A 20,909-nucleotide genomic window follows, 5' to 3' on the forward strand; every position below is an offset into this window, starting at 1 on the left:
GGGCTTCATTTGCAGAAGGGGGAAACAAACCCCAACGCACTGAAAAGCTGGATATACTTGGTAAGATTTTATCCAAGCAGCTCAGTCAAACTAATGAAGAAAGATCATTAAAATCCCAAACTTTCAGTTAATACGTTATTATACAAGTGCAATTCAGCTGCTATGCTAATAAAAAGCCTTTGGGGAATGAAAAACAAGCCAAACTGCAAAGCACATAATTTATAATTCTACTGGTATTCTTAAAAAAAAACAACACACACAACAAAACAAGAAAAAAATACTCAACACATTTTGTATTTGGCTTCCTAATCATTGTCACTTTTCAATTAGAAGAGACCTCATTCCATTTCTCTCTGTAATTTTCCCCAAGGGAAGTGTTATAAATGCACTAGGCTTTACAAGATGGGCATATTCAGCCTCCAAATGCAAAGTAAGGTCACACTAATTTAATTTTGCATAATTCTTATTCCAGAACACATTTCAAACTAACAGGTTCAGACATCACATTGAAGTGACACAACCTGCTTTTCTGTATTTTCTGTCTAGACGCTGCAGCTCTGGGAGTTGGTCAGCATGCGTGCAACTGTTTTGCAACTAAGCATTTTTCCCCCAGATTCTCCTAATCCCGAAACTGGATATTCGTGATCAAGTAAAATCACTTGTCATGTCGTATTCTTCACGTTCGTTACTCACTTGCCACTTTAAACCACATGCGGCCTTGAAAGAGGGTTTCACAGTAGATTATAGCGTTACATTAATGAATGATGGGAGGCTCCGCCACTTCCCGGAGCCTGCGGGCTGTGGCCGCTCTCCTGCTCAGAGGGTTTTTGGGGAAGGCAGGAGGCTGATGACCAGCCACCAAGACGGCGAGGGACTGAAGTGTCTGAAACCTGTTCAAACAGCAGCCGGTGCTGCTGGCGGAGGTGCAGGGGCACCTCGGTGGCACCTCAGTGGCACAGCTCCTGGGGCACACAGCCCCACTCTTCCCACCCAAGACCACACTCAGGGCTTGACAGCGGCAAGGTGCCACCTCGGAGCTTCCTCAAGTGCATACGAACAAAATACTTGGCACTCACGGGTTTAAAATTCATTAGCATTTCTGCAAGGAGGGAGAGCTATTTGAGTCAACGGTGACACGGGGAGCACCGAGCCTCTGCGCACACACAGGCGGTTCACAGCGGCCCCAGGGGAGGGGAGGCTATGATACACTTCAAATGTATTCCCTTACTTTTTACAGCTAAACTACAGTTCATAAAATGCTTACGATAAACTTTATTAATGCTCTTCCTCCCACATAAGAGTATCACTGCTGAAGATAAATGCTCCAAAGCACTGGCATGTATAAAGAGGGGAAAAAAACCCCAAACACCTGCATTCTGCTGCAACTACAGGTACTCCCGCTGTCATTTAAAGTGGACAGAACAACTTTCAAACAGGATCTCAGCCAAGATGACCTTCGCTTTCAGCTGGGTATAAGACACATCTGCAGATCAAAACAGTTATCTATAAGCTTCAATTACAATTTCTATATATATTGGAACCGCATATCGTGTGAGAAGCAATGAGAAGGAGAAGTGAAATTACTCAGGAGATAATGGCTAAGCTGAACAAATGCACTAGCCACAATTCGTAAGAAAAAAAAGTTTAAAAAAAATACGCCAGTCATCATAAATTCTGTGGTACACTGTACTAAAACCTAAGCCTGTTTTGCTGAGACAAAATTAAAGCAAGCGGAGAATCCCCTGCAGAAACTTTGCTTCTCCTATGTTCGGTTTCATTTCCTCTGGGTATTTTTACCATTAAAGCCCCCCTTAGTTCTGACTCAAAACATTGCTGGGACACTTCAAGCACAATGAGGCCAATCACAAGCTCACACAGAGTATCAAAAATATGCTTTTCGGGGTGTGGAAGAAAAACTGCTGTTGCTTTCACACTCCGGTGGACATCAGCCTGGTGTGAGGCAACCCAATGCCCTGCTTCACACCAGACGAGGAGACAGCTCCCAAGCAAGCCTCGCTGCTGAGAGTTCCTGAGCCACCAGTTAACCTTTACCCAGGACAGATGGGATATGCACTTCAGCTTCTGGATTCTCCTGTGACAGTCCCCCAGCATCACAGCCCCATTATCACTCATTCCATTAGCATTCTTTGGGAAAATACATCTAGAACTGTGTTTTGAGGTTGCTCCACATGCCTGACAGAAAGGAGAGCTGGTAAGAGGCAGGCAAATCCCTCACCAGGCTTCGGGAGGGTTGGGCACAGCCTGCTGCTATGGGGGAACTTCCAGTGTTGCTCCAACATCCGCAACAGCACAGGTCACAGAAAAGGCAAAATATTGGGTTTAAAATGAAAGGTAACTCCAGTGGTTTCCCCCAGTCTAGAAACTAATGTGAACTTGAAAAGCAGAAAAATCTAAAAGGAAGTGAGTAAGAGTCAGGGAGACTAAAAAGGGGCTGAGAACAATGCAGACCGTGCCATTTCAGAAGTTTCAGAGAACTGTGGAAATAGTATTTCCCCCTAAATCTCTGCTGTGCCACCACCACCCACACGGACCTTTGCTCCCAACAGCCCAGCTCCTGGCTGGGCAGGAGGGGTGCTGACCCAGCCCCGGGTTTTAGCCCACAGCAGCGCAGGGACTGTCTTGTTGAAGACCCTCCACAAACACCTGCAATCCAAACTAAGAGAGTCCTTGTCTATGCTGGGACATTACTCTGCAACCCAGCTGTATGGAAATTTCCAGATTGGCCATTTTCCACCATACATAGAGACTATTTTTAATTAAATGTCACTTACGTTCCCAGAGAAACATCCTGTAAGCGCTTAACACAAGAGCCAAGGAACCCCGCTGCGCATTGTGCCTTCATCTCTGGTCTTCACTTTCCCCAAGACACTTACAACGTTTACACCAAGACCGAATGGGATCGTTTTGTACAGAGATTCCTCCTGCTGCCTAACAAGCCTCAATAAAACACGCAGAAACAGAGTGAGACTTTTCTAACTTTCCTCTTCAAGTACAAAGAGATGTAATGAGGTCTCGCACAAATCTGGGCAAACCTGGTCTTGTGCATCCTCCAGAAGACCCAGGCTAAGGATGACTTTTAATGGCAGGTACCTTGAGCTCCCTGGCCCCATCCTGCCCCTGCAGCATCCCGACCACCCCAGCGAGGTCTTAGAGCCAAGCTTTGGCCACAGCAGTAGGGCCATTATAGCCTCAGGCAGCAGAGCCACAGCCTGCGGATGAAGTCAATGCACAGATATAGGGGGCTGGCGTGGGGAACGATGTAAAGGTCCCTAGGAAGCCAAAGAAGGTAAGCAGCTGGAGCACAGCTTGTCACAGGAGATGCACCATAGCAAGGCAGAGGATTGCTCACCCTGACCCCAGGCACCTAGCTCAGCTGCCAAGCAGTGAGCCCAGGCTCCCAGCCCTCCGCCGCAGAGGGACAAAGTCTTTCCCTGGGTCACTCAGCCCAGGAACGAGACCCTGTTCTGACTCTGCCTTGGCTGAGGAACACAGTTCCTCCCGGGACTGCAGAAGAAGCATGGCCCTTGGTGCAGGCATGGAGCCAAAGAGCTCATCAGGGTACAATTACTGGGCACAAACCTATTGTCATGAATGGGGAACCCACAGCACAGGGGATGTGACCCCTCTGCCAGCGAGCAGCCCTTGGGTGAACACCTGCCTCCTGTGGGGTGACAGCAGGAGACCTACCGACACCGTGCAAAGAGCTAGGTGATGCTCAAGAGAAAGTGAGAAAAGCATCTTCCTTTCTGCCCCCAAAGCCTTGCTCCAACTGCGAGGCAGCACTTTCTGCCCCTCAGCGCGCACGGCCACCTCATGGAGCGCCTGTGGTTAATTAGGGAGCCTGGTTCACGCAGGTGACTCAACACTGTGATTCAACAGATTCCGGTCGAGAGCCTGCAAATGACGTGGCGTGGGGCACCTTGGTGGGGACAATCCCGCAGCAGTGCCTGGTGAGCAGCACCAGCCTCCGGCACAGCCCCCGGGGACTGGAGACAGTCGGGCCATGTCTGCTTCTGAAGCTTATGAGGTCTGTAAATGAACTGCTGCCTACCGTTAGCTAAATATGGTGTCACTGTAATGTCACGCCGCATGTCCCAGCTTCTTCCATAATCCTTGGGGATTTAGGATAAGTTCAACTGACTGCAACGCCCGGTCCTCCATGCATACCCTTCACTCACCAGAAAGGAAGGTCTCTATACACACACACACACACGCACGAGCCTTTCCAGACACAGCAAAATTAACCAGATGAATTAATGAAAAGCGTTCACAAATCTGCAGCGAGCCCTTTCATCCCCAATTTTCCATTAACACCTCTGATATCCACAGAGCTGCCCTGGCTGCATGACTCAGAGCAAGACACAGCAGAGCTGTACACAGCCCCAACCGCAGTTCCCTCTCCTCCCAATTTTCTCATCTTTTCATCCACCCCCACCCTTGGGTATCTTCTGTTTGAACAGGTTCCTTGTAGCCCTTGATGGCAGCACTCTAGTTACATAAAAAAAGCATGTAAAAGACAAATAAGGGTGCCGCTACTTTTCGACTGAGCACGTGCAGATGAGTTTATTCAAGAGTAATCAGGAAGGTGGTGGGGAGAAGTGTCCAAATCAGACTGGCACTGGCAATAACTTGAAGCTTGGTGATGAAAAGCATCCATGTATCCTTCCTCCCTGTCTGTGATTCCCCAAATTCTGCACTTAGAAGCTTCGTGGGATGCCAAGCAGGGATGTCGAAGGATTTCAGCCAAGAACAGTTTCAGGCTAGTAACCTTAAAGGCTTCTCAACAAGTCTGCGCAGCTCCACAAAGAGCAAATAGAAAACTAGTCTTGGAATAGGGGTGGACCAAGGTCCCCTTCTTTCAGCATCAGTAAATATCTGTCAGCACCCAAAACCTGGGCTGTTTCATTAGCATTCTATAGCGAGCATCCTTCTCGGCCACTGGTCCAGAGGTCCCTGCCTGCTCCCCTACGCACCCAGGGGCTTTGACAGGCAGGAGGATACGACCCAGCATTTTCTCCAACAGACCTGGGCTGCCGTCTTTGCACGAAACTCATTGCCAATGGGTAGGCAGAGACACTGCCTTAAACTAGAAGTGATGGGTCTGACTTTCAGCAGTTCTCAGCACCCACATCTCCGGCCGAAGGCAGCAACAAGGGCAGGGGCTTGGGCACCAGCAGTGCTGCAGAGGAGGCGGAGGAGGAGAGACACCCTTATCCATTCTGTCAGCTACTTGACAGCCCGGCCTGCTCCCCTCCCCAGTCTTTGCTGACATTTCAGAGCACCACAGCTTCAGCAGTGCCCAGAGGCACCACTGAGAACAAGGAGACGCACAAGGACAGTCCTTGCCATGCACAGCTGAGAGCCTACCGCTACCTTGCATGCCCCAATAATTAGGGCACAACACAAGTCCTAATCACTTTTGGAAAATGAAAGCTGAGGACACCCTGTACTGCCTCACTTTACACATACCGACACGCCGTCTTTTGCAAGCAGAGAACCAGAAAGGCCAGAGCTGACATTACTGAACCGGTCTGCAGCAGGCTTGGACCAAAGCAAGGTCCACAGAACTGGGCTGATGTCTACCCAGTCCTTGTGCTCCGTTTAGAGCCCTGCCTGCCCCAGGAGCATGCATTTTTGCCTGCTGGCTTCGAGCACACTTTCAGAGAGTAGAGGATAGAAGTTACAGCAAAATTTGGGCACACTCTGGAGCAACATGTGGCTCCCTGGAAGGACCCAAGGGTTAAAGTCAGCAGAATCAAGTCCAGCCAAATCGTGGTCATTATGCCAGATGCTCATCAAAGCCTCTGTAAAAGGATGTGGGTTAAGCAACGTAGCCAAAGAGTGGACCTCATTTTTTCTACTCAAGGCTAAAGAATGTGAATTTGAGAAGAGCCATCTGAATCTACTCACCCTTCTCAGCTACGATTTTATAGCAGGGAATAAACTCAACTCCTCAGTGAGCAGCTGCAGGGGCTCGGACTCTGCAGCATCCCACAGCAGAGGCAGCAGGGTCAGCACTTGGGACATGTCTGACAACAGTTCCTCGTCCTCTCCTGTCCATACATACGGCATGGAGGAAAATACCTTGGTACAGCAGCAACACAGCCCAGTGCAAGCAGCTCTGCCCTGGCACATCCTTCCCACCCTGCTTGGAAAAGGGACATGCCCATTATGCTAAACATTACATCTGCACTGCTCTAATTTAAGCAAGAACCAAAACAGCTCCAGGCAACAGCTGGAATCCAAAGGCTGCCAGAGAGGGTGCAGCACCGAACACTGCTCCTGGTTTACAGAGGCCATTTCATCCACCAGATGCTGAGCTCCACTCGTTAAAGAGACCAATGTTCTCTCTCTCAGAGGCCGTGGTCAGGGAAGAAGAGATAAAACAGCAAAGAACTTCAGATGGCAAATTACTCACCCTCCGCCGCTTGTCTGTTAGGTCATCTTAGAAACAATCAGACCAGGCGAAGTCATTACTGCAATATTCCTGCATTAGCATCTGCTACATTTATCTTCTAAATAATACCTCCATAAAACCACAAGCCCATCAGATTGTCAACAACTGTATTTGTTTACAAGGCAGCACGGAAAGTACTGGAGATAGACACAGAATATGATCTTGATACTGATATTGCCACTGCTAGCACGCAGCAGCAGCATCTTGAAGCTGGAGCTGCAGCAGCAACGCGAAGGCATCAAAGAGAGCAGGATCAGGCCTGTGACCACAGGCAGCTGGGAAGAGCCCATTGGATATGGTCCTGCTTCATGCATCATCAGTAAACGCTGAACTGCATTTCCAGGTTCAACATGGCCTGTTCTGATGCAGCAAGCAGAAGTAACGCTGTGCAAGCTAGCGATGGCAGGCTGCGAAGGGGGCAGGAGGGCAGTGAGCAAGTGGGACTCAGAAAAGGAGCCAGTTTGAGCAAAAAAACTGCTGGAAAATGGGTGATGGGGCCCCAAGAAGTCACGTTCATAGCGTCAATCCGTGGGCCATAACTGTGCATTTCATATAGTTAGTTTTCTTCATTTGCCACCCCGGGTAATCAAGCATCACATCCTCTGAGTCACTGGCAAAGGATGGCCTCATCCCGCACCCCCACCCCCTTTTTTTGTGTGTTTTAAAGGAAATGCCCCCATATCATGCTTGCAGCAACAAAGTATCAGACTGGTCAGCCCTCACTTCAGTCCTTCCAACACAGTAACTGCCCTGATCACACCACCGCGCCTGTTTTTAAAAGGTGACCTTCCCGAGCTAGCACAGCCATGGTGGCAGCTGCGGGGACCGGGACCTGCATTCAAAAGCCAGAAGGGCAGGATCAGCACAGCAGCGCTCAACTTTTACATGGAAATTGCAAACGTGAGAGCTGGAGTCAGCAGCTCTCTCAGCTGGGACACCTCCTGGCTCTGAGCAGAGACCTACCAACTGGAGACTGGTTCAGAGAAACTCCTGAAGACATTAACCAGCTCCCTCAGAGCAACGAGAGCTAACGAGGTTCTTTGGGACACTCAGACTCTATAAAATCTTGCACGAGCCAACCCCTCCGCTCCCTTTTTGTGCCTATTTCTCTCACCCTCCCCTTTTCCAGGATTTTGCGACCACGTATTTTATACACAGTCAGCCTGATCCCAGCCTGCTGAGATGACTGGAAGGAGTACATTGCTTTTGAAGTTACTCCCAAGGGTAAGAACAGCTAAACTGGATTAAAAGAATAAAGTAATTCTGATTTTGCACTTAAAAGATAGGCAAATTTGCTTGCTGACTAGAAAATGCCGAGCAAGGCTCATGGCCCACCAAGCTGAGAACAACCAGAGTATCTCCTGCTCCCCAAGAGGCAGCACCACGGTGTCTGGCCAAGACAACGTTTGGGGCTGGGGTGAGGGCAGCACGTCACCTGCCACCTGGAACACAAGCATCCAGAGAGGGACACAGGAGCAAGAGTTTACCATTTGCAATCGCATATAGCATGAGCAAGAAAAAAAATTTAGAAAAAAGCGAGTGAAAAAACACCGTACACACTATCCAGATCAAACCCTGCCAGCCGACCCGGAAAGACCAAAGAGGTTTTGTTTGTCAGGGGTATTTCTACAGCTAGTAAAAATAAGCACATTAATAAGTAAGTATTTTCGTATACCCTGGAAACACTCCTGATCAATATGTGGCTTGCTACTGTAGAGGTTGTTTTTTTTCCTTCCACCCAGCAGAAACTCATGACAAAGGAAAGCACATCTCATTTATGAACTTAGCTATAAATACTTTTGCTAACTGCCATTTAGGAATTTCATTTCCTGCTTGAGCAAGTCCTGTTGAAAGAGGCAATTACCAAATTTGTTTCTAGTTATAGAAATAGATGTTTGTCGCTGCCCACATCTGTTTCGACAGACAAATTGCCAGTTGCGGACGCTCCAAGGAGAGCAAGTGCTCCATCCAGGGAGGGCTTTGCCACCTCTCCAGAAAGCTAACAGCAATTACAGGGATTGGGTTTCCGAATCCAGCGCTGTCTGAGCCCTGTCTCCCACTGCAACGGAGCTGCCTCGCACCGACGGGGCACCTGCAGCTTCACAGTCAGCCACAGCCAGCCGCCCGCACCGCGTCACCTGGTGCACACCACCGACCTGCCCACCCTGCTGTACCTGCTCCCCCCTCCTGCTGCTGCGGAGGCACTAAGGAATATGCGTTTCATTAGTCACCAGGCCCATCAGAACAAGGCAACTTCAATTCTGCAGGTCACAAGGATCCCATACGCTGTATTTGTTGTGCACACAGAGAGGAAGGCAGCAGCAAAGCATCCTCCTCGCTTGCAAAGCAGTGAGATGGCGCAGGTTCTCCCGCTCTGTGTGGGACACCCCACTGTGAAACAGCCAGCAGTGCTGGCACAGTGGCACAGGGATGGAGGTCTATGGCTGTCATCGGCACGGACTACAGTCTCTCCCAACTGAACACAGTATATACCGAGTTCTACCAGGTCTCCCTCCCCAGTGTCCTCCCTTTCCACTTCCCTCCACCCTGGCTGTCTAGAAAGTTTCCATTTCCACATATTCATGGGAAAACCATCCATCAGCCAATTCCCAGCGTGGTGAGCCACAGCCCCGCCAGAGCCAGCTGCGGCTCAGGTGCCCCAGTGCCAGCACCCAAACCCTGGCATAGTGCCCAGCAAGTCCTGCGGGACCCGCGCTCCAGCAGCAGCACCCCGAGAGGGACACAGGGACAAGCAGCAGTGCCCATGCCATCTTGCCCCAAGCACGACACCCACGGACTCTCACCCAGTGCCAGGATGTGGCAGCAGCACAGCGAAGCCACTAAACGTCACAAGCCGTGGCTGGGGAACCTCTGCTCCTCTGGCATTTTTCCTGCGTGAATCAATACGTGGCTCCCCCCACACCACCTCGCTTACCAACTCTCCTTGCAATTTGGGAGGGATGCGGGGGGACCCAGCCGTGCCCCCAGCCCCAGGCCACGGCGCTGCAGCTCCCCCGGGGTCTCCGGGCCACGTGCTCCGGGCAGCAGCGCCAGGGGCTGCCCGGACACAACACGCCACTTGCAGACGGGTGTCGAAACACAGGTTAAGCAAGTTGGCCAAAGCCACACAGGTCACCGATGGGGCTGTAACTGCCACCGGATTTCCTCAGCCCTGCCCAGGGCCCATCAGCAGGACACCTCTCCCTTCTCCGCCTATTCTTAAGTGCCATTATCATCCGTATGATTTCGCAGCTTTTGCTTACAAAAGGAGCGACCTTTCACAAGACAGATTACTCCCATGGAATGAGGACAGTCTTAAGTTACAGAGATAATTATGCATTGCAGAAACAAATATGCAAAACGCATGCAAATGCAGAGACACGCACACCGTGTTTGGTCACTGCAATATTCCAGTTCAGTTCTTGCCCCGGTCCGAGCACCACCAGATGGGAGTGAGTGCATGTGCGTGCTCACACAGAGACGTGAAAAAAAATATTTATATTTATACACGCGCACACAGCAGAGCGAATGGGGGAGGTGAGTAAAAACGCCCCAAATCTGACAAAAGCAGAAGCAATAAATGTACTTGCACCTCAGCTGCAGCAAGAGCCTGAGGAAGGTCTAACTCCCACAGCAGGTCGCCGGGAAGGCACCGTGTTGCGGTAGTTTTGCGGTAGTTTTGCGGTAGTGCGCGTCCAAGCCCGCACCAGGCCGCTCCGCCCGGCTGCCCTGGCTCAGCACTGTCGGGTTCGGAGCGCAGCACGGGGCCGGGTTCCCACCCCCACCCCCACCCCCCCAATCCCCGTCCCCTGGCCCATCTGCGGCCCCTCCCGCCCGCCCCATCGTGCCCCGCACCCCGTCCCCACGCAGCCCCGCGACGGCAGATTGATGGCGCGGGGCGGAGGCGCAGAGCCGCCCCCCGGGTCAGCGGCCACAATGGGGCCGGGGGCGGCCCGGGGAAGGGGCGGCCGGGGGCAGAGCCCCCCAGCTGGCCCAGCCCCGCGGAGGCGGCTCCTGGCCCGGGCCGGGGCTGCGCGGCGGCGGGAGGAGCGCGGCAGCTGCCCCCGCACCGGGCCGCAGGGCGGCTCCGGGGGGACGGGGATTGGGGGGGGGGGGGGGGGCGGGGGGGGCACGGAGGGGCGGATTATCCACGGACACCGCCTGTCCCCTTTTCACTGCATTTAACAATAAAGCAGTAGCTATAGCAACGGGGTTAATTAATGCATCTCATTTGCATAACTAAAACTCCGAACCCATTCAAACCTTGCTGATATTTTCATTCTTAAACCCGGCCCGCAAGTCTGCGCTCCCCCGGCCCGGGGACCCCCGGGCACGCAGCCCCCCGCCCGCCTCCTGCCCCACATACCTCCAGCCCCCCGACAGCATCAGCGCTTGCCAACATGCAGGGGGAAGAGAACAGAAACACGGGGGCTGAAGCGCCCTTCAAAAAATAAAACGGGGGGAAAAAAAGTGATTTTCGGAGATGGAGGAAGCAAAGCGCATTCCGAGACAGGGGGGTAAGGAGATAGGCAATGTGGAGGTTTCAGACTATCGTATAACCAGAGGGGGGAAATGTCTTCTCACCACAAACATGCATCTGCATGATGTCTAGACAGTCATAAAAAGGGCAATTAAAGTACTGCAGGCTGCAGTAAGCTAATGTCTCCTCTCCCAGTCTAAACAGTTGAAACATACTGTACTAACTTCGGAAAAAAATATATATAGGATAGAGAAAGACAAGTTTGTAAGGAAAAATGTTTTGAAATTCAGTTCTAAATAAGCCAGTAAATTAATTCAACCTTGTCACATCTTTGCCTTATAACATATCAAATATTCCGCCTGCGTCCTGTCTAGACTGCGATAACAAAGGGCATTTAAAGCCCTGCAAGATGCGCTGACAGAGTAGCCATTTAAAGATGCAGTATTGCTTTCTCCATCTAAAACGATTTGTCAGATGGAGTTAAAATGAAAATGATAAGTAATCACTCTGGTTCACAACCATTTCAAAAGACAAAAACCACAAAAACCTCACAGCTCATAGATATAAATCCCACTAAAATCATTCCAATGTATCATTCCAGTGGGATTTGTTTGGCCTCTTTTTTTTTTTAAATGGCATTTGCTTATTTTTTTTTATTTTGTTAATCTGAGATGTCACTAGCTTTTTGCAGCACATGCATTTCTAAACAGCAGTGTATTAAGTTCGAAAAAGCCAGCTCCAAGTATTAATTGATTTATCGATATAAAGTGATGACCTGTGGAGAGACACTATTATAACTCCAAGGGTTAATAATGAAAATGATTTTTTTTATTTTTACTTAAAAGCAAAAGCATAAACTATCTCACATGAGAGAACTAGCTGGTCTCCATCACTGAGACACAGTTCAGCCTGGTCAGTCACTGTACTCGGGAGAGCAAGACAGAAAGTTAAAGCAAACCGCGCGTGTGCACAGCATGGGTTTTTTACTGAGAAAGGAGTTTTCTGGAAAAAGCAAAACCAGGTGTAATCCTGTCTAACACAAGAAAAATTCTCCTCCCTTCCTGAGCTTTATCCTTGGAGAATATAAATCTCCAAAAAACCCAAATACACAAAATAACTGATCTGGCTTCACAGGAGAGCGAACGCTGCCCACAACAGAGAAAGCGCCCGCAGGCCTACAGCCAGCCTACAAACAGCCACGTTCAACAAAGTGCAAGACAGGCTCTTAAAGATTGTTTTGTTGTGACATGGCAGCATCAGATGCCCAGGTGAGGGAGGGGGACCAGGGTGTGCCCAGCCCCGGGTCCCCCCGCACCATCCAGTCCTTCCCAGGGGCGGGGGGCACAGTGTGGAGTCAGCCCTGGAAGTTCAAAACCAGGTTGACTGCAGCTCCTCTCCACTCCTCACCCTACAGCATCCCACCACCACCACCTCGTTTGCACCTCCCTCTGTCTCCCCACCCTTGTTTCTTAATTATTATTTTAATAAGACTGTTTCCAACTTCACTGTTCATTCCGCAATAGCCCAAGGGCTACAACTGTTCATTAGACAGAATTTCTGCTTTAATTGCACTGACACAGATGTGTAGGTTATCTGGAAGAAATTACTAAAATGAGCAGTAAAGAATGGGGCTGGATGCTTTTCCTCCCTTATGGAGAGTGTAATTTAACATTATTCCATCCCACGCCCCATACAAGCAGCATCATTCGGAACACTGCGGGTTTGCAGAATTAACCCTACATTGCTCCCGTGGCCACGGTGCGTACAGGTGTGCTTTGCTCTCCACGCCGCGCTAGGGTTTCCACAGGGCAAAAAGCGCAGGTTTGCCTCTGGGGGCTGCAGAGCTGGCACCAAGGGTGTCCCACACCCCCCCCGACCCACTGGGCTCCGCAGCGCAGCCCCTCCACAGATGCAGGCAGCAGAGTTCTGCAGCAGCCCCACTGTCCTAGGAGAGGTTAGCCCAGCTAACCTGGCTCTCCACCACCACCAGTGGGATGGCCCACGTCCCCCCTGCATCCTCCAGGCAGTGCAAGTCGGTGATGTTCACCCGGGAGTGGAAGTATCCAAGACCCAACAAAGCTCTAGGGAAGAAGTTCAAGCCTTGGCCTGACCATAACTCATGGGTTTTGCCATAAGGATAGAACAAGGCCGCAGGAACGCTCAGCTGTGGGCACCCTGCGTGCCTCTGTTGTCACGGCTTTTGGCGACTCCAGAATCACAGCGGCTCGGTGAGATATGGAGCACCAAACGCTGGTGCTGCCCGCAGTGCCACCACTGCCCAACAGCCCCTGCCCATCCCAGCACCACAGGTGCCAGGACTGGGGTGTAAAACGGGCTCCCTTGGTCCCCCCTTACCCTCTGCAAAGAGATAAATCACCAGGCATAGAAAAACGTCACTGCTTCTGCTCAACAGCACCCAGGCTTTGAACCTGCCACGGTTCTGCGGCTGTCAAATCAGCCATGGCGTTTACATGAACTTCCTCTGCAATTCACGTTGGCCAGAGCCAGACACATAATGGCCTTGGAGTCACGGAGAAGGAGCCGCCAGTGTCACCTCTACTTAAAAGCTCTATTTGAGCTTCATACACTCATTCTTTACACAGACTACGTAAGCACACACAAAATGCAGAAGCAAGCCAGATCCAGAAGCATTTCACTTTACCAAGAGCGCTGCCTAATAACGATTTCAGGTTTTGGCTCACTGTTGTTACTTAACAGATTTTAATTCAATAATAAAAAGTATGACCCTGCCAATTTTTTGTTAAGCCTTCTTGCCTGGAAGAAAAAAAAAGAAAAGTAAAAAAGAAAAAAAAGAAGACGAAACCATGCATGAAACTTGCTACCAGCTTGTTTACTGCACCATTCCCCGACCCCCCCCCCCCCCCCGACCCCCCCAGCAAGGGGTCACAGCACGCAGGCACCCTGCAGACCTGGCAAGGGTGAGGCTGCGGGAGCCCCCAGCCAGCCGGGGTGGGCTGCAGCAGGGGAACAAGCAGATGCACATCAAGGGTTCAAGTCCCATCTCTGAATATGTCTAAAAGCCATTAAAAATGTCTCCTTCAGCAAAACTTATCTTTGATTTAAGGGGGAGGGGGAGGATTTCACAAATGTTTCATGTCAAAAAAGTCTGCATTAAGGGAAAAAATGTTTCCTTTGTTGCTAGGGGACTTATTTGCTTTGTATCTGCTGAAAACCTTTAAAATTCCACCGTTGCATTTTAACAAAACCCCAAGACTGAAGCATCTAACGTACTAAAAAAAAATCAAGAGACAGAGCACATCAGTTCCATCCTTCATTTTTAAGTACTTTGCTCAGGCCTGACTTCGTTTTGTATCTTGGTCCTCGATGCTTTTTGGCAGTTTGCTCTAGACTTACTGGCAAGGGCTAAAAGGTTTCTATTTAGCTGGTGTCAGCTGAGCATCTGTGCCTGCAAGAACTGGAGTGGCAGTGATCCTGACTGCATTTCAAAAGCACATTTCTTTTTGGGAGCTGCCACAATAATTTTAAATTTGGGGAGTCGGGTGACTCCTTCCAGGAGGCTCTGCCGCAGTCCCAAGGGGAGTGCCCAATTCCAGAAAGGATTCCTGACCAGTGGAGGGAAAAGGAGCTGGGAACGCTCCCTAACCTGTGACCCTGATAACAAAAGGCAGGGAGAGCGTCTAGACCTTCAGTCTGACGGCGAGTGAAGGCGAGTATTGTGCTGCCGGCACAGAGGGGCTGCCTCAGACAAGGCAGGCACACAGGCGCTGCGGGACAGGAGCAGCGATGCAAACCCAGCTGCAGCCATCGCCCCCCAAACGCACCAGGCTGCTGAGGGAGCGAGGCCACGGGCAGCCCACCCTCCCTAGCCAGCGCTGGGGTTAGCCACGGCTCTTGGGGCAGCTCCCAGTTCCCAGTGCAGCTGGACCCAGTGGAGACGAAGGAGCTCATTGGACTTCCAGCATGACTGGCCTTGGCTTTCCCTTTGCTTCCATGTATCCTCACACTCCCAAATGCAGCCATCCTGCAATTCCAGCTCCATGAAGCTTGCTAACAGGAGACAGCAAAAAAAATATGCTTCCTTCCATGGAGCCTTTATTTTCTGCTTTCTCTGTCTGTCTTGCTTAAAAGAGGGCAAACCAAGACGTTCCATCTCCGCTAAACCTATAGATCAGCTCAACAGTCAGAAAAGTTGAAGCCAAAACTCAGCTCTGCCACGTATTCCTTGTGTGACCCTGGACGAGCCCCTTGGTTTCTCAGCCTTGTAGGTCCCCACAGATGAAAATGCAAATACCCCAAATAAATGCTAGAGCTAATGGCAGGTTACTGCCAGGGAACTGCACGGAGAGAAAACAAAAGACCTATTAAAAGCTCTCCTTCCTTTCTGCCAGAACGAAAACACTATTACCCAGTACTTAAAAAGATGCATTAAAGGAGAAAGATCAGCCGGGGGTTTAAGGACACCGCTGGCAGAGCAGCAAGGGGAAGCGCTCCTGGCCAGCCACCCGCCATGCACCCCGTGCACCCTCAGGACAAGGTTTCCCCGCGGGTGCTCCCATGCCCCAGCCATGCCCTTGGCCATGCCCTGCCTGTGCCGCTGCGGACAGTGGGAGCAGCACCTGCCCCAAGCAGTGCCGGCAGGCAGCGGGGCCGGTCCCACACCGAAACACACCAACCCGTAGGTCAGAACTTCTGGCAAAACAAAAATAATCAGTTTCGCTCTTCCCAAAGGAAAGGCAACTACCTCTTAGAAACCAGGTTTTCTGCCAGATGTGCTCCAGCCCAGCTGTACAGACAGCAAAATCAGAGTGACCCACGTGTACAAAGCTGGTGGCACTGCTGTGGTACCACCCCAGCCATCAGCATCACTCCACAGGGACCCACAACCCTGGGCACAACCAGCAGCCACCTCAGCCAGCTGCAGGGGATCCTCCTTCCTTGTGCCACCCCCCAGGCTGGACCTGTGGAGTTATAGCCTGAAGCCAAGCAAAACCAGCCCCGGCAGCTGAGATAGTTTATATCACCATTAAAAGCCCACTCTCTTCTGATGAGAGAAGTATTAGCAGCTGGTGGCAAAACCACAGCACGAAGAACAAGCCAGGAGATACGTTATCTTGGTAGCCACTTGATACCAATCCTTCACCAACGCACCCTGCCTCATCCATACCTTTCTACCTGTAAAGCAGGTGAGGGACAGGGAGCTGCATCTCCCCTGCCTCCATCACTTCTTACCCCATTTCCAAACATCACCCCTCCTGCAGCAACTCCTTCCCCGGGGCACCCTGGCACCAATGCTGCCTGCAGAGCTGGGAGCTGCAGCAGGACGCTGCGTGGTGGCACCAGGGCGAGATGCCATGCACCTGCAGTCTCAGCGAGGTTGAGCCCGAACTTCCTCGCAGCTTGGCACCCGCCATGGCAGCAGCTCATCTTCTGACAACTGCATGTGATTTATTTTTGGTACACAGGCACTGGGAGACTGAGAGATCCTACATTGGGATTTTATCAGCAGAATGCAGCTATGGAAACAAACCCATTTAGACTAATATAACAAAATGCCCACAACATAAAAATAAAAGAACGATGCACATGGGCATTTTCCCAGGGGAGCACTGCAGTGAACACAGAGCCTGACCCAGCTTCTGGGAAATGGGGGAGGTCTGTGTGTCCACCCCAACAGAATTCCCTCAGACCTCTACGAAATCAGCAGACCACGCATTTTCATCTAGTTATGTATTTTGCCTTATGAATTTTGTTTTGTGAAAACCCTCTACCCTGCCCTTTAATTTTAAAGAGTTCAAGGACGACTCCTACATCAGATGAGTGGCTCCTTGCTGAGGGCATCTCCCCTTCACCCTCCGTACTCATTCCCAGCCACCCCCTGCAAAAAGCAGGACAGCCACCACAAAACCTGGCAGAAATCGCAGCCTCCCTTTTTGCTCCCCGTGGGGACAGCAGTGCCTAACCATGCCCTGGTGCACAGCTCTGGGCAGAGGCTGTGCTCAGCCAAACCGATCCCCTCTCAGCAGGCAAGAGAGATCCACAAGTCATTTATAGATATTCAAGAGTCTGGCATCCACACCAGAGACATCTAGGAGTTACCTGGAAGATGCTGGAACAGTTTAAAAACCCAAGAGAAAAAAAAAAAACACAATGAAAGCTAAACCTGCCTTGCTGTGGTCTCGGATGGTGCTCCCTGCCCAGGGTTTGTGTTTTGATCCCTGTGTGCAGGACTTCAGCCCAGGCAGCATAGGGATGGGCAGGGACATCTCTCCCCAAGGGTCCTGACTCCGCAGGCAGCACCCGGGCATTCCGCGAGGAAGCGGGTGGTGGAGGTGGCGATGTCTGGCAATACTGGCCCAGGCTGAGGCTGCACGCAAGGATCCAGACAACAAAGGCGAGGCAAAAAGCCATCTGATAGAGGCAGCCGCCTCTGGCAGACCGTGGCTTTCAGAAGCCAGGGGAGACTTTCTGGGCACGAACTGATGTCTGCAAAGACAGCCCCTCGCTGGGAGCACCAGTAAGCTAGCAGCAAGGTCGCTACAGTGTGCTACACCATACTCCAAATAGTATCCATCTAGTAAGATTAAAAAACCTCAAAGAGTAAGGGAGTTCAGCAAAGGAGCAAGCAACTGGAGACTACAGGGAACAACTCTACAACAAAACCCCAATATATTTAATTTTATGTTATTTATATTCTAAGAAAACTGCATGTTCTCACATGCATCTTTGCCTCCCTCCCTGAGGCACAAACATACACACAAAATGAGACAGGGAAGACCAGGGAAAGCAGGAAGAGCAGCACAACAAGAGGACATCCCCACTCACACGCTTTCCTAAATCACAGGACAAGAAAATGGGTGCAAGTTTTACAACAGTCAAGCAACAGCAAACACCTTTTGCTAGAGTGAAAACACCCCGAGCTACGCTGCTCAGAGCAGCATGACACTGGTGCTCTCTCCATCCGCCCAGCTTATCTACTGAAATCTGTTGTTTAAGGCATTAATATAAAATAAATACAAAAAAAATCACTGACTGCTGCAGGACAGTTTCCCTACAGACTGGTGCGAGTGTCCCAGCACCCGGGCTGCATCTGCCCTGCATCCACAGGCTGCTCTCAGCCTGGGGCTCCTGCTGTTCCCCTGCCTGATGTCTGCACCACAGAACGCTGCTGGTGGGACTGGTGGTGTCTCATGGCTTTTTTGCATAAGCAAGGACTATGGTACTGTGCAACCAAATTCTGCCATCAGGCTTCAAATAAAACAACCGAAATAATTCTTTTTTTGTCTTGTTTTAGATTATGACTTTCACTAATAGATGCTTGATAAAAGCCTAATGAATGATTTGTAGGCATTACAAGCACATTAAAGATCTGAGCATGGTTATAAGCCAAGGTCATAAACTCTATTGACTTCGCAGGCTCTGTAACAATTGATTAGCCATTTATTAAAATCGTTTATTCACCACTTGTTAACACTTTATTTAGTCTGTTCTCCCCCAGCAGGCTTGGGACACCACATGTGAGCAAAGGCGCCTTACTTTTGAGGTACTCTCATAAACTCAATTCTAAACTGAGAGACCCATAAATATTACAACAGTGTCTTTTTAAACCAGCAACGGCTCTTTTGCAAACAGGTTCAGCTCAAATCCAGCAGCCTGGTTCCACGGGGCTCCTGACATCTGGTTTTGTCTGTTCTGAACACGGCAGCCCCACACTCGACAGAAGTCCAACATGCCATGTCTTAAAAAGATTCAGGTTGTCAAATTACTTTCACAAAATACAGTGAAAGTTTTTTTCCTTGATGTAATGCTGCTCATTAGCTTCCCAGAGTAACAGCAAATGGAAGAGTGCTCATGCTTAAAAAGACATCGGCTTTTGAAGCTCTTTCTACATTGAACTGCAGAAGAAAAAAAATTCCATCCAGGATTACCACAGTGCAGCCAGCTATTGATAGACAGAAAATATCAGGTTTGCACAATCAGCCTCTGAAGACACTGCTGCATCCCCGTCCGCACCCCGAACAGCAGGTACCTGCTGCTCTCAGGGCAAGGCAAGGTACCACCTGTTCCGTCAGGCGAGTAACCAGGGTGTTTATAGTACAGCAGCTGCAATCATGCAATCAGCCTTCATAATTAGATCTTGGCAACTCTTGAAATACTTCACTTACCCAGTTTACCTGGAAAGGTGCGACCTAAACATTCAGTGCCTGGAGACATTTGAAAGAAAACAGAAAGCATCCGTCAGTGATGGCAGCCACCTCCGACCGGCTGCAACACACCCCCCAGCTCCCCTCCTGGGGTCCCATTCTTTGAAGAGCTCCCCCACAGCCAACCGTGGTTGACACCTGCACCCAAGCCCACCACCTCCACAGTAGCCAGGAGTACCAAAAGCACTACAAACTGGGTGTCATGACCCCCAGTAACAACCCATGCTTCTCCCACACCAGAAGCTGCAGCACAAGGTCCCATTCCTCTCCGGCCACGCCACTGCACGGGCTCCCTCGGGTCCGCTCTCCTCCAGCACTCGCGGCCAACTCGCCTGATGACATGCCGAAGCCTTACAAAGGTTTGCAAAGTTTTGGGGATCGCTCAGCCCACCCCAGAAGCCTTCCTGCCACGTCCAACGCTGCTAGACCACCCATCCGTGGCTCTGGGCAGTGCTGCACATTTCAAAGGCTATTTGCCATGGGCTGCCCCCCTGCAAACACACACAGCTGAGCCCCAAGGGCTACTGAGCCGCAGCGAAAGCTGTGGGAGTCCTGACACCCCACCCCAGCGGGGAGCAGGGGCTGCAGGGTGCTGAAGAGGAAGGACCCACAGCAACACCTCACACAACACCCCAGATGCAACGCCCAGTAGGTGGATTTTCAAAGCAGCAAAGAGTTTGGATTAAAAGACAGCTCGTGACTTCCCTCTCGCCTGTCAGCGAGCTGTGCGCGACTCTCTGCAGAACTGACGGGCTGATGGGACAGGGACCCCCAACCACCCCGGCCCAAGCTGGGTACTTGACGCGGCCGCCAGGCACTGTCGGAGGGGTGAGCACACCGCAGCCCCGCCGGGGATTCTGCAGGGACAACCCACGTACTGGACGTTTTTATGAAGCCCTTAAGAGCTGTCTGTCACTGATAATGGTTAATTGGTACTAATTAGTACCTGCCACAGTCTGATGCCAAAGGCCTCCTACTGGCCTGTAAAAGTGGCCTTTAACTGGAGACCAAGGGAGGCTCCCAGCTGCACGCACCGCCAGCCCAGGCTGCCTCACCTCGGGCGCCCACGCACGCCGCGGGTGAGCAGGCTGGGGGGCTCCTCACTCCCCAATAAAGCTTTAAGAAGTTATTTCCCATGCACCCAAGAGAACAGCGATAAGCAACTTTTTCACCCCAGGAAAAGACGAAGGGCTCAGCGAGTCGCTGTAAATTACTGCAGCAGCTAAATACCCCGGGATCCGCCGGCGCGGCATCAGCTCACTGATTTTTAGTCGGGCTGGTTTAGAGCAAAAGTTCAGATGTATCACAAATCAATGCCGTGCGTGCGGGAGGCACTCAGAGTGACCATGACGTGTGGCGTCACCTGCAACCCAGAGCATCCTGCGCATCCCTGCCGCAGGTGGCACCAGCACCAATCCCATGGGAAAGGAATGGCAGCCAAACACCAAGGGCCCAGCCAAACACCAACAAGCAGCAACGCATGGTGACCCCCCCTCTCCTCCTCCTCTTCCTCCTCCTTGGTCAGCTCCTGCACAGAGCCCAGAGAGGGGTGGCAAAAGGAATGAAAGGCCCAAAAGAAGAGTGGAGGCGGAGAGAGGGGTGGGAGACCAAGGGAAAAGGAGAGGCTGAGAAAAAGCGGGGGCTGAAAGGGGGTGGGAGGTTCACAATGGGTAGGGGGGCAAAAAGGGGTGGGAGGCAAGAAAGAGCTGGGAGGCCATGGGAAAAGTAGAGGCTGCCGAATACTGGTGGCAGAAAAGGGGTAAGGGGC

General features: G+C 51.1%; 1 protein-coding gene across 3 annotated transcripts in view; it reads right to left on the reverse strand.

Moving 5' to 3' along the window:
* Positions 1-20,909, reverse strand: part of PMEPA1 (prostate transmembrane protein, androgen induced 1) — a 52,454-nt gene that overhangs the window by 16,584 nt on the left and 14,961 nt on the right. For 2 of the 3 annotated variants that reach the window (XM_056354626.1, XM_056354625.1), the window contains exon 2: positions 19,103-19,141. The exons of the other annotated variant lie outside the window; for it this stretch is intronic. In XM_056354626.1, coding sequence (XP_056210601.1) covers positions 19,103-19,141 — 39 coding nt within the window. The remainder of the gene's footprint in view (positions 1-19,102; positions 19,142-20,909) is intronic. 3 annotated transcript variants of the gene reach the window in all.

The sequence above is a fragment of the Falco biarmicus genome, chromosome 10, assembly GCF_023638135.1.
Source record: "Falco biarmicus isolate bFalBia1 chromosome 10, bFalBia1.pri, whole genome shotgun sequence".
NCBI classification, from domain to species: domain Eukaryota; kingdom Metazoa; phylum Chordata; class Aves; order Falconiformes; family Falconidae; genus Falco; species Falco biarmicus.